This window comes from Xiphias gladius, chromosome 6 (assembly GCF_016859285.1).
Source record: "Xiphias gladius isolate SHS-SW01 ecotype Sanya breed wild chromosome 6, ASM1685928v1, whole genome shotgun sequence".
Lineage (NCBI taxonomy): Eukaryota > Metazoa > Chordata > Actinopteri > Istiophoriformes > Xiphiidae > Xiphias > Xiphias gladius.
In genome coordinates, this window is record NC_053405.1 from 6,777,260 (window position 1) to 6,791,957 (window position 14,698).

Sequence of the window (14,698 nt, forward strand, 5' to 3'; positions counted from 1 at the left end):
AGGGGACGTCCCTGATTATTTCTAGGGTTCCAATCTCCCCTCACATGGTGCCAGTCACTGCCCATGGCAGTCATCCACACCTGCTGGACCTCATTACCATTGAGATGGTATGATTGTCTCAGGTCATTAAAATCTTCTATGAACTGAGTTATGTCTTCTCTATGTGGGGTGAGACCTTGTACAGCTTTCTTTATGTCATCTGCTGTCCATGTACGATACACTAACATTGTGGGCATCTGATCGTCTTGGCCCATTAGTGGGTTTGGAACTTCTATCATTGGATATTCATCTATAGTCTCAAATGAGGGGGGTGCTGACGGAGGTGGGGAAAATAGTTTTCCTAATTTTTTAGACCATGACACGCTGGGTCCTTTTTGTGACCTCGTGTGTCTCGGTTCAGTGCTATACTCCGGTAGAGGAGGTTCCTCTGGTATGTCAGGGTAAAGTTTTTGCTTTATGTCTTCAGTGGGTGTCTTTTTTGGTGCGTGTGCATGTCCTCCACTAGCTCCCTCCTCTTTCTCTGCCCTTTGTGGCATCTGCCTCCTTTTTACCACTACACGCTCATCATCTTCTTTTCTGTGAAACATAGTTTCCTGTTCTTTTCCCTTTTGTTGCTCTTGCAACTTTTCTTTTCTCTCTTTTTCTCTCTGTTCTTCCTCTCTCTTTTTTCTCTGGCCCTGTTCTCTGCTTTTTGCTATTTTTAGCCAGCATTCTGTATCCTCAAAGCCTAATTTTTTCATACGATTTTTATCATCTTGTGCGTCTTTTTCTCTTGTAAGACTGTAATCTTTGTATTCAGGCTTCCATCGTAGTCAAATTTTTTTATCCATTTATCGAGATGTTTGGTATATTGGTGGTCGTGTTTTTCAACATATTTCCAGTCTTTACATGTTAAGGCTTCTCGCGGACTCTGCTTACTGTGTCCTTTTCCCATTTTAATGTTTTGGATCAGTCTTTCAACACCTAGGGTATTCTACGACTGATATTTCTTAAATTGAGATAACAGAAATCCTGTTGTGGTAATCCTCAAGCTTCTACCTCCAAGGAGGCGAAGGATTCTTGCCTAGTGCTTCCACAACAGTTTGTTATTTGGCTCTCAATCTTATTTCATGATAGAGAATACCTAGTGGTATACTCTATCCATTCACTCCCCTTCTTTTTGAAAAACAACTGTGGTCACTGTTTTATTACGGAATTTATCGGACTCCGCCGTCCCTCTTTTACCTGTCAGTGCCTAGGATTCACAGGGTTTTGTTTAACGCCTAAAGCCGTACTACCAGTGTACTCTTTACCGTTTCTCTGAGACCCGCCCTCACGCGTTCTCTAACAGTCTACCACAGTGTTTTCCTTTCACTCCTTTTTTAATGAAAATAACACTCACCAAACCGTAGTCCTCCTCTTGGATTCCCGTCAACCCTTAGACTCCAACTGGCGAGCTGAAGCCCAGTCCCGGAAAGGGTCTTTTTTAGGCCGAGCCCTTTTAAGCACAGCCTGCCGTGGCCACGGTCTTAACTGGTGTTCCGCTCCGCCTGCAGGAGTCCTCGGGTGTGTTGGGATCCGGCTCGAAGGACCAAGTTAATGTCAGGTTCAAACAACCTAAAACAGATATAAGCACAGAAATGAGGCAGGACACAGAGTGGTGAGGTTAAATACTTGCAAGGAGAACGGACAGAGAGTGCTCAGTTACAATCTCCAACCCGCTCTGAGTTTCTCAGCCGTCTACCTTGCTCTTTTATTTCCATAGGGTGGTTCGTATGTTGGCATAGCTACACAATCTCATCTGAGGAGCAGGATGCCTCCTACCCGTCTCAGGGACGGGTCAAGGAACAAAAACAAGGGAAGAGGGAATATATCTTATCTTTATCGGGGTAACTGTCTTGCAGCTGCAGTACCTCCTTGTGCAGAACTCTCAAGGGTGCAGATAATAAGAGAGAAATAGCAAAGCATGGGATAATTGGCATAATTTATGTACATTCTTCTAACACTTTCTTCAAATCAATTTCTCCTGTTTTACTGTAACACTGCTATCTAATACCTTAATGTATTCACCTGAACTGCTCTATTCAGAATGATCTGTGTGCCATTGTATATCTATTTAAGCCGAGATTGGGGTTTCTTGATTCACCTCTCTTGGTAAAAGGAGTTTAAATGTGCAAAAATAGGAGCGGAGCTGACAGTAGCTGAGACCAAAATTCCTTTAAGAGGCGTAGCACCTAAATTTGCAGCTAAGGAACCGGAGAGCAAAAGCTAACTCCACAAAGAGCAATTCAGAAATCTAAAGTGGAACTTTGACATAGTCATATTTTATCATCAAGAATGTGCTTTTGACACACACACACAAGATTCAACACATTTCTTCAAGTCAATGAGATATATGCAGAAGAAGAGGTCAATGAATATGAAAGCATTTTTGGGTAAGGTTTATTATCTGAACGACCTCTTAATTTGCCCAAAAGTTTAACTAATAGCTTGGTGTGTTCAGGATCTACATATACGGTCAGGCTGGTGGAAGGCCCTTCCCAAAACTAGTGCACATGGTGGCATGCCCAAGTATCGCAGTCCCTACGATGTGTGAAAACAAATAAACCAGAACTTAGCTATTAATGCACTGGGACCGAGAACCCGAGGTATCTCATTTATTTTGTGCAGCACACAGAGGAGAAGTCAAGAGGGAAATTAATACCAGCATTTGCAGGGGAAGTTAGCGGAGGATGAGGGACCAACAGTTGTAATGCTGACTCCATGCTTCTTTCAGATGTCATCGGTAGAAGCTTAAATGCAGCATTTGAGGTCCGACGTTTAATGGACTAGTCACAGAGCCCACTGTACCATGGAAAAATATAGTGGATGATGCATATAACAAACAAAAATATTAATTTCATGGACCTAGCAGCTCAACAATAAAGACAGAAACACACTGGTTAGTTTGACATTGGTTGTTATGGATCTTTAGACACATTTTCTACAATATTATGGTATAATGAAGTTAAACTCACATCTGAGCTTCAGGTATAAGTGTGTACTTGTAATGGGGGAGTACTTCTAAACAGAAAACAGTTATATATTCTAGAGCAACATAGCTTTGTTAAGTCGTGTCATGTCATCAGTATTATCTTGGCTTGGAGACAACAAATTTAAAGCACAAATTTAAAGCACTTTTGGTTGCATTGTGGGAAATGTAGGAACTAAAACTCTGGATATTGCAGCCAATGCGGCTTCCATTTTGTGCCATTATTTTTTTTTTTTTAAATATAAATCTGTCTCTTGTGAGTCTCTTAACTTTGTGGAGGTGCAATACTAATCTGCTGCTATTCTCCTTCAAATAAATACTTTTCTAAGAATTGTATTTTTTCCAGACAGGCCCATGACTGCCTCTTCGTTTTGCAGCTAAGATAAACAGCGGCTATCTTAACTTAGCACGGGATGTATATTAGATCAAGAATTGAACATTTCAGTTAATAAAACCTAACAGTTAAAGAAACACTATGGCTGGTGCGTGACGTTTGATTTTTTATCAAATTTCTTTAACAGAGAAATAAACAACAGTAGGTATCCTTTTTAAGATAGCAGGGTCAGTCCATTAGCCAGTACCTCAGATTGATATTGAATGTGTAAATAATTGGCTGTCTATACACTTTATTTGCAGCTAAGTGTGGCTTAAGGTTACTGTGTGCAGATGAGAGCAGTTTTGAGACACCAGAATATAATACTGAGTCCACTGGAGCTCCTGTGGGTTTAATACAGTAAAAATAATTTTGATGAGCCGAAATTTGTTAACATTAATACAGTGGTGATCTATGTACATTTACTCAAGTACTGTACTGTACAGTACAAATATGAGGTACTTGTACTTTACTTGAATTTGTCTATTTGGTGCTAATTTCTTCTTCCACTCTACTACATTGCAGAGGGAAATAATGTCCTCGTTACTCCACTTTATTTATCTGACAGCTGTAGTTACTTGTTACTCTTCACATTAACATTTTAAATAAAATAAAAACAACCCAACTAAACAACAACAAACAATGACACGATAACGTATAAATTACAATCCCTAGTTAAAGATTACTGCAGTAATTGATATTATTATTGATTAATCTATTGATTTTTTTTTTTGATCTATAAAATGTTAGGGGAAAAAAAAAAATCACTGTTCTCCAATCCAAGGACTTCAGATGTTTTGTTTCGTCCGACCAAAAGTCCAAAACTCAAACATATTCAGTTTACAATGATATAAAGCTGACATTATTACGTTTACTGTAATTAAAATTGGCCCCACCCTAACGAGCTTATGTACTTATGTACTTTCACTTAAGTAAAATTTTGAATGCAGGTCTTTTACTTGTACTGGAGCTTTAGTATTGCTACTTTAGTAATACTTTAGTAAGTATAACATCTGAATACTTCCTCCATTGCTCACTAAAGATACGCCTCCTTTCATTCTTTTCTTCTAGTAATCCAAGCCATTTATGGTTTATAGTAGCAATTTCGAAGATTTTCATTTCAATATATATGTGTTATATATATTAAGTAACGTTCGCTGAATGAGGTAACACAGTGGTGACTGAGCCTCCGGCTCACTGATGCAAGTACTGTCAATATTTATGTATTTGCAGTATCAGGGAACTGGGTGTCTGTGGCGACATTCTTGATAAAATGTATGAGAAGTTACTGCTGATGCAGACTTCATATTTCCTGCAGATTTTGTATTAAAAGTATTTTTAATTGGCGAAACATGAGTTGACTTTTCTTATGAAGTCACAGGAAATGCAATGTGTTGGCCAGTAGACTTAGCACATGCTAATATCATATAGAAATGAAATGCATCTACAAAACAAGACAACAGTCATTTTTGGCAATTTTTGGACAGCGGATCAGTTTGAAGTGTTGCAGGGAGTAATGAAACAAAGAGGAGCAGCCACAGTGAGCTGTTAGATGACGAGCTGCAGGTGACAGGCTGCACACGTCCAACATCTCAGCCTGGTAACCATTCCCTTCACGGTGCCCTGCTGTTGGCAGACTCACACCGTGCGCAGCATAAAATCCGATCAAGGTTGCTCACTGAATGATTGAAAACGGCCAATTATTGCCTGACTTCTATATTAAAGCTACAGTAGTTTGTTTTGCTGCCCCAAGAAATCTGTGACCTGTAATATTAAACCACATTTGCTGTTAACACCAGTAGCTACAGCTGTGGCCACATCAACCAGGACTGAAACCTTCGAGATTGCCACTTTAAATTTAATGACACAGTTTCGTGTGGTGAAGTCAATGTTCACCCAGGTTTCATGTGTGGAATGGTTTGCTCTAGATTTCCAGTTTGTCCTGCCTGATAATTGTCTCCATAATTGATTTTGGGGGCATGTGAGGTTGGAGTAAATGAAAGGCTGCTCTGCATGAGTCCTGCAGAGTTTGTGTTTTTGTGTGTGTATGAGAGTGTACACACGTACCTGTATAGCCCATGTATTTTTGATTTGTGCCAGTGCGCATCTGCGTCTGAGAGTGTGTGCCGAGTTGTCCTTCCGTGATGCTGTGTCATTCCACTCCAATGCCTGATTGGTAAACGACTGTCTCTGCGGGCGGTATGACATCTTTCACTCCAGGAGGGCTTTTAGTGTTTGTATGGCTCGTGTGTATGTGCATGCCCGCGTGTCATTTTAATGTGGCTTCCTTAACCAGAGTATGATGCTCTCAGGCGTACTTTCTTTCTTTTTTTCCTCAGAGGCATACGCACATACAGTATATATACACACACACACACACACACACACACACACACACACACACACACACACACACACACACACACACACACACACACACACACACACATTCACAGACATATAACAAAAGTACTAATTTGCAGTCTTTGAGCAGCAGACTAATCCTGTTAGAACACACTTGGCTAATTAGCATAAGATGAACCGACCTCACTTGGTATTTGACCACTGGTACTTACACATCACACACACATAGACACGAGGACTCATAAAGAGAGGGAAAAAGACAAGAAGGCATAGAAACAGTAAAATTACTTCTAATTTGGCGCCTGTGATGGAAATACTTTTATTTCCCCCTTATGGGCCACAACAAGGCTTTAACGGCCCCTTTGACTGCTACAGTGTCGCACGGATTTACCTGCTGTTTCCTCTGCCATAAAATCACTTTGACTTCGTTCAGTGGTGTTGCATTGGTTGAGAAGGTGTGCTACTGTGGGGGAGGCGGGCTCGTTGCGATCACAGCCTCCAATATGTCAAAAGTAATTAGACTGATCGGAGAGTATACCCTATTATGCACAGAGAGGTGTGCGCCGTGTGCTGTTAATTAGACTGATGAGTAGATACACTCTAATAAGCCCAGCAGAGACCCTCAGCTACATGACTGGTTTTGTTCTGATTAGACTTCTTCCTCCTAAAGTGAGGATGTATTTTCGCTGATATGGTTTGGTTATGTTCTTACTCGTGGACCGGAAATGTCTGAAAATATACGTATAAAGAGAAGAGCTGAAGAAGAGCTGAAACAATTATTATTATATTTCCATCCAAATCGTCATGTATGACAGGTTTTGAACTGTTAGTTTACATAATAAGCAGCTCGAGGATGTCAGATCTGGCTTTGGGTCATTTTAAAGGGGATTTTCATTATTTTCTGACATTTGATAGACTAACCAATTAATTGATATTTGAGAAAATTCTTTTGAGTTAGTAACGTTAGTTGCAGCTGTAATGAAGGGAGAAAGATGATCAGCCATTTGGTAGAGTTTCATTTAAAGGAAAAATAAGTTGGATATATTACAAAGAAGAGATTTGGTCTTATAATTTTAATTCAATATTAATGTTTACAGCCACATCCCTCTCCCTGCACTTGATTACAATGCTCAAGCCGTGCTTGTGATGTAATAAGATGAAAGGATGAATCACCGGGGTCACCCAAGAGTTTCTGGGTATGATGATGCAGTCAGTTTTCAATACTTAAAAAATTCCAAGTCAAGTCTGTTTATTGTTTGCCAACCTTGCCAGAGAGTATGCCTTAACACCCTGTTTGGAAGCAGAAGGAGGGCGGTACGGTGGAGTTCGACAGTTCACAGCCATTGTTCTATTTTTTTAAGCAAAGCCCCGAATCAAATCCCTTCTTGCGAGACTTTGCTGGAAGGTATAGCATGTGAGACTACACGAGCTATTCCAACATCTCACCTGTCAACACTGTGGATTTTATTACCATTTTTTCTTTTTTGCCTCTCTTTTTACCCAAAAGCTCAAAGACATCTGAACAGAAAGAAAATATGCAAGGTAGAAATAAACTGGGTCCATATTCCGCTGTGGATCAGCTTTTGAAAATCTTTGTTGTTAAACATGCCAATAAATGCTGCGAGGCTACAAATTGGATAGTGACAACTGTCACTGTTTGAAAAAAGCTTTGGTCCAAGATTTTGATAGTCGAGTACATTTTTGCACGACGAGCATTTCATTTTCCCAAACGACCTTCACTCCCGAGGGAGAGCTAAAAAACTGGGTTCTGCTGTAATTAGACTAGCTTGCTGACAAAAAAAGAAGCACCCAAGGTAGAGGAGGGGGGGGGGAATAAAAGACAGGGAGGTAGAGTGAAGGAGAGGGTGAAGGTGGGGAGGGTGTTAGGAGGAGGAGAGCAGATAATGAGAGGCAGGGTGACACTTTGAAAAAGTGCAGGAGTAGGAGAGCATGTCAAGAATCAAGGGGAGGTTGTTTGCCCGCGGCTGTCTCGTGGTGTGATGTCATTGAACCCTCTCACCATGTTTTATTACAAAGGGCTGTATGTTAAGGGCTGTATTGTCAGCATGCCACCTTATGTCGGCTCAAGTGTCTCAGCGTGTCCGCCTGCTGCCTTGTGTCGCTGTTGATTTTGCGTACGGTAGTTACGTCCACCCACGAGTAACACAGTAGAACTAAGGGACCTGCTTGAGCGAAGTGATGGTCATAAAAAGTGCATTTAAGGGAGCACCGGCGTCATTTAATGCTGCTGAATCACGCAGGAGTTGATGATAGACCCACAAACCTGAAACAAAAAAAGGGAAAATTGTATCTGTTTTTTTATTTTGTTTTTTTTTTTTAGCCCTTGTTGTGATTCAAACACTATTTACTACTGAGCAGTTTCTATTTTTTGAATAAGTTGATCTCAAATTAGCTCAATTTGCATGACCACAAGGTGGTGGACAAATAGTTTGTTTCTTCTAACAAGCTTTAGTCCGAGGGGAAGTAGCATTTTGTCCACATTTTAAGATTTTTATCTGACTGAATGTTTGATCCACTGTCTGCACTACTACTGCTACTAGCAGTAGTGAAAAATAAGTGTTTTCCATAACCCTACCGTCCCAAATTTTTTATAACATGTCGTTTTCATTCCACTCACTGAACTATACCAACATTAACATGCTTGGACATGTCAATGCAATTAATTTATTTCACTTATTGAATAGCTCTCACTTCTCGATTTCCCCACCTGTCAGGCTTTGCACACACCAGACATAAAGACGCTGGAAATAGTTCTTAGGGCTGCTCACGTAGTATTATTTCACCATTAATACAGTAGGAGCTATAATATGAAGTGACATGTTTTACAATGAATGTTGTCATCTGGGCTCTTGCTGTCATGTAGCTTTGTTGTTGAGTTGTCATATACTTCTCATCTTTCGCACACCTTTGTTGCCATCTGAGAGGGTGTGATTAGGTTTGTGATGTGCAGAACTGTGTCAGTGTGTCACCCAGGTGTGATTTAATCAGTGTGTCAGGTTGGTGTGTGAGATTACTATAGCAGAGGGAGCTGATAGTGTAGGTTCAGGTGGGGGCACGGAGTCAGTTGTGGCACCCAGATCAGCTGCGTTCTACCTACACACATTCACATAACGGAGTTGTCTATTTAATTGCTATTGCTGCTGTTGACTGATTTATCCTGTATGTAATTATCTATTAATTTATGCTAACTGGCAACATTGGGCAGTAACTCATTAAGTGACATACAATGTGATTAGCCTGCCTATTTCAGTTATGAATGGTTTAAGGAACTACAATTTGAAATTTAGTAATGTAAGTGCAGTATATAAAATCATCTTTCATGGTATTGTAGTTTATTAGATGGTGTTGATGATGTGAAGAGGATGAAGGAGACTCCGCTGACGCCGTCTTGATTGCATATAAAGGTTTATTACAAAGAAGCACAGCGTCAAATCAAGCATCTGCAGATCTGCTCGTGAACCACTCCGAAAATCAGTCTTGACCACCGACTCTTTGTTTTCCTAAAAACTGTCACTAACATATGGTTTCAGTCACAAAGCATTAACTTCCTTTTCCAAACTGTGAGGCACCCTCTGAGGACCTTTGATCTAGGGCCTCTATGTAAACACAGCTCTACATATGTAAACATATACCTGAGTATGTTCAGTTTTATAGCACAGTATCAATTATACTGTCATATACAACATTTTCTGGAAAATCAACTTAATTGTTTATGGATAAAATAACTAGACAGAAATATCTGTTTTCTGCAAATCCAGGAAGTTAAATCCCCGACAAATCGAAGTACTTATGCAAAAGTCATTTAAAAATCCAGTATTGCCAGATAGCAGTGGCCAACATAGCAGTGCAACATTGCCCACAATGGCCTATACACCTAGAAATGTGAAAAGGTTAGCTTTCAGGTTATTAACAGAAAAGAAAAATGTCTGATGGTTGCCAAATTTCTATTTTGTCATGGTACACATTGCCATATCGTCAACCCCAGTTAATAATCCCACTAATTCTATGTTACTTTGACAATTTAGTTGTTTGTCTTAACTATTTGCTGTTCTAAAAGGAGTTGGATGGGAGCCTTAGTATCAATTTTCATCTGTGTTTTCAGTGGACAGACAGATACAGGACAGTTTTTAGCTTGGTGCAGGTACATAAAGTTGAGGGGAGGCGGCTAGCCATGGCCTAAAAAGAAGGAATGTGCCTTCTGGTAACTCCGAAGCTTTTTTTATTTACACGTTGTGTCTTGTTATTGAGCTAGATAACTAGCCACCGGTAAGCCTACATGTTCTGCTCTTTGTTGAAAACTGTTGCCTTCACGGCATATCTACGAGCAGCCGAGTGGGAGAATCCATCAACGCCGGCCTCCGACTTGTAATCCCGAGTCTGAGATATTAGGAATTTCTGACACCGACGATATCTCCCACTCGAAAAGACCAACAGACGTGTCAACACATTGCTGGCAGAAGGGCTGCAAATGCCTCATCTTTGGCAATGACGTAAAAATAAAATCCATAATTAACACTAGTACAATCCATTCGGCTTACTTTATAGGAGCTCTACAATTTGTGTCTGTTTCACTTGGTAATGACCTGCTACAAATACGTAACACACCCGACGTAGCTAATTTAGGCTGTTTATCTGACACGACGACAAGGTTAGCTCTAGGTTAGCACAAGGCTAACTACCTTGGAATAGCACTCCTAGGTTGTAATTACAGGTGTTTTTCCTTGTCTTCGTTATCTGCCAGCACTGGGGGAATGTACCATTAACCCTTGTTACTTCACTGGGTCTTTAAGGCATTGCTGCTGGTAATTGTTTTCTGTGGCTGACTTCTTTCTGTTAACTGCTAATGTTGCTAACTGCTCTCTGTTGCTAACTGCGGTCTTATTCCCAAAGTGCTTGATGACCTGTTTCCAGGATAGACCGGGCATTTCAGCTACATTTCACTATTTAATGATATACTGTAGAATGTGATAGGGTCCTATGTTCACAGGTGACACTGTTCAGTGGGACAGCTGGTAGGCTGGAAATCTGCTTTGAACATAAATATCAGCCTATCTGTCATTCCAATGTTAAAAAAAAGAAAAAGGGTACACAGTGATGACTTTATTTCTAACTGGATTACCTTTTCTTGTCATTGTTTCATATCTTTTCACATCTTTGTTACTTTTGTTTATACTCTATAAGCATAATCAGAGGTCTGGTTTATTTCTGGCTACTTACTGTATCTCTTTTATCGCGAGGCATGGGGAAAGAAGAAAGGGAGAAGCCTTGCACAACAGGCGTAAAGTGGGATTTTATGAATACGAATGACACGCATCACTGTACAGTGCTAAAGTTGGTTTCTGAGCTGACTGTTAATTAAACTCACCTGTCCTCTCCCCGCAGCTTCCTCTTTTCACCTCTCTCACCCTGGCCTGTCTCTCTTTTTGTCTGACAGAGACAGTGATGGATACAAGGACAGCGACAGCTGAGCTTGGCTGGATATCGTTCCCTGCTAATGGAGTAAGAACAATGTGCAAAAGTGTACTGTACATGTGTGTAGGTGTGTGTGTGTGTACCCTTGGGAAAAGCAGTGTGAGTAAGCTTTACAGTGCTCCATTAACAAATCTGTCAAAATCTTAATTACAGTGGCAAGGTGACACCAATTAACCGCTACTGATGCAGAATAGAAGGGATTCCGATAGATCAGAGAGGTGTGGCACACAACAGTTCACAACAGACACATGAATAGAATAAATTAAATACAATAGAGTTGAATAAGCTAGTATAGGGTCTTCCAGCCACTTTCTTGAGCTCCTTGGTGTTTTTAAATGGTGGCTTGGCAACTAGCCCGTTACAATGGCCTCTTCTGTGTGTGTGTGTGTGTGTGTGTGTGTTTGAGATGAGCGGCTCTAATTATGATGAATGGGGTTGTCCCCATGCAGCACAGAACAAAGTAGAGGAGAAGAAAAAGATGGAATGAGGGAGAGGAGTGGGAGAGAGAGAAGAAATGGGAGCGATGGGAAGAGAGAGTTTCATTTGTGTCAGGTCCTGGTAAACCCATTAATCATTTTAGCCTCTCGTCTCCCCTTTGTTTCCTCCCCTCTCATCCATACCCGCTGCCCTCTCCTCAAACATACACATTCCCTAGTGGGAGGAGGTGAGCGGCTATGATGAGAACCTCAACACCATCAGGACGTACCAGGTTTGCAACGTCTTTGAGCCCAGCCAGAACAACTGGCTCCTCACAACTTACATCGACCGGCGGGCAGCACAACGCATCTACGTGGAGATCCGCTTCACCGTACGTGACTGTGCCTCCATCCCCAGTGTCCTGGGCTCCTGCAAAGAGACGTTCAACCTCTACTACCTGGAGGCCGACAGAACCATGTCAGAGGGCATCAAAGGGGTGGAGTACTGGGCTAATGCACCTTTTCTCAAGGTAATGGATCCAGAAACTACAGCCTTTGAATAGAGCAGCAAAGTGTGAAGAGCTGCTGGTTCTGGCAGTAATGTCTCACTGTAAATTAACATTTCAAAGTAAAATTTTAATGATAATCTTAATATTGCTCAGCACAAAGACACTGATGTTCTTGAGCTATGTTATGCCAAGGGTTCAGAATGGATTCAGATTTTTTTTTTGTGTATGTCTTTGGTATGCTAAATAGCAGTGCCAAGTACAAGAGTACCCTGAATCTCATCAGTTGCTGCTATGGAGAAAATGCAGGCCAGAAGGCTGATATTCTGTGCAGATTCATTATGCATTAAACTATCTCCAAACTTGGGTTGAGAACGTTCTCCCACTTTGTTAGCTAAATAAACCCATTGGATTATCTGAAAAATGAAATTGTCCAAAAGTGTTTTGTAGGGTTTTTGTATTTCTTAGCTCATGAAAAGTTGTCAGAAATACATGATTTTCACAGGACAGCAGCAAAATGAAATCCAGAAGCCACACCTCACTGATACAAAGTTGATACTTTTTTTTTTTTTTTTTTTCAGTAAAGCTGCGTCGCCCATCCAATTGTCCAACCTCCGCTGCCATCATCGGGGTTCATTGGGGAAACAGCAAAATTATGACTAAATTCCACCATAACAAAATGAAATGGTGCATTTATCCAGTATTATACAGCAGGTTCAAGAATTATTAGGGGAATCTAAAATACACCCAAAGTTTACCATTCTGGAAAGAACAGGGACAAAATAACTTAACCATTCAGTTCATTTATTAATATTTTCCCCTCATGCTTTCTTTTGCCTTTTTTGTTCTCCTCTGTCTTTGTGTCTCCACCAGGTGGACACCATCGCAGCAGATGAGAGTTTCTCCCAGGTCGATTTTGGGGGAAGACTAATGAAGGTGAACACAGAGGTTCGGAGTTTTGGCCCGCTCTCCAAAGGCAGAGGCTTCCACTTGGCCTTTCAGGATCTTGGCGCTTGCATGTCCCTTCTGGCTGTCAGAGTATTCTACAAGAAATGCCCCAGCGTAGTGCAGAACTTCGCTTTTTTCCCAGAGGTATGGACCCTAACTAAAAGAAAAACCGTGGTGCTGTTTCCATCAGACTTTGATAGAGCTTTTATCATAACATATAAACATGTTAACAGACCCTTCAAACTGACTCTGCTTTTGTGCAGACTCTGACTGGAGCAGAGTCCACCTCATTAGTCATTGCCAGAGGAAGCTGCATTCCCAACGCTGAGGAAGTGGACGTGCCCATAAAGCTCTACTGTAACGGAGATGGGGAGTGGATGGTTCCCATCGGCAGCTGCAGCTGCAAGGCGGGTTATGAACCAGACAATGGCAACGTGTGTCGAGGTAAATCTGTATATTAATGAGGCTGTGCTCATACAAACTGTGCTCGTGAAAAATCAAGGGAAAATGAAAACAGGTGTGAATTCTGTACTGCACCTCAGAACATTTGAGGTGGTGGCGGCGTGTGGACTGAATCAGTTACTTTTTTAATGACCTCGCCACTAGCAAACACTGCATACACTGCAAAAGTCATATTATCTTGTAGCAAGGTATAACAAACCAGCATCACAGCAAAATCATTGTTCAGTAAGCATGCTTCTAACAGTCGACCGTAGTAACCGTGCTATTTCAGCAGGCAACATCCCAGTGAGCATACAACAAACATACAAGAGTTGACGTTACAAATAAAACCATATTAAACCATGAAAATACAACTGCGATCACTGTATCAGCAACCAAAAGGGTATCACCAAGCATGCTAGAATGAAAGAAACGACTACAGCCTTGGTTTTGAGTTTAGATGTATGTGGTTTAAATCTGGTAAGCAGATTATCTTTTGAATAACTCGTGTGTTATTTGCCGTTAGAAATCTGCCGTACTTGAATCCTGACTTGGTCTACGAAACAACATCACTGCCAGACTACTCTGTGCTGAGTCAATTCTATAGAAAACGCAAACGTTTATTGTATCCTGGAGAGAACAGTATGTTATTTCTGGCAGTCCTAGCTGAATAATCACATGCATGTGTACATTTTCAGATCCCTTTTTGCCTAAGGGTGCAGCCCACAATGTTCCATATGTTAATATTAGTAGAAGTAGACTTCGGTGAGCATGGCAAAGAAATAGCTTCTCTTCCCCTCAATTTTCCATGTATCTCTACCTCTTTTCCTTCCTTTTTATATCTGGCCTCCTTCCCCACTTCCTCTCTAAAGTAGTATTCATCATTTCTTGTTCCCCCTGGAGAGGCTTAGCCATTTTGTGTGTGTATGTGAGTGTGTGTGTGTCTGTGTGTATGGGCGTGTGAGAATGTGTGCGTGTGATGTATGTACATATGGTGAAATGATAAGTGAGGCCGCTTCATCCCATGTTAATTAGTTTAGCGTGTTCCAGCCAGATTAGTCTACTGCAAATTAGTCCTGGGCTGTCAGAGACTGTCAGAGAGACAGAGGAGCATCAGAGAAAGAAAGACAGAAAGAAAGAAAGAAAG

General features: G+C 41.1%; 1 protein-coding gene across 2 annotated transcripts in view; it reads left to right on the forward strand.

The window, feature by feature from the left end:
* The window catches only part of LOC120790732 (ephrin type-B receptor 1-like), an 82,632-nt gene that overhangs the window by 17,775 nt on the left and 50,159 nt on the right, over nucleotides 1–14,698 (forward strand). For both annotated transcript variants that reach the window (XM_040128554.1, XM_040128553.1), the window contains exons 2-5: nucleotides 11,203–11,267; nucleotides 11,896–12,186; nucleotides 13,036–13,254; nucleotides 13,374–13,554. In XM_040128554.1, the coding sequence (XP_039984488.1) occupies nucleotides 11,211–11,267; nucleotides 11,896–12,186; nucleotides 13,036–13,254; nucleotides 13,374–13,554 (748 nt within the window). In that variant the 5' untranslated portion in view covers nucleotides 11,203–11,210. The remainder of the gene's footprint in view (nucleotides 1–11,202; nucleotides 11,268–11,895; nucleotides 12,187–13,035; nucleotides 13,255–13,373; nucleotides 13,555–14,698) is intronic.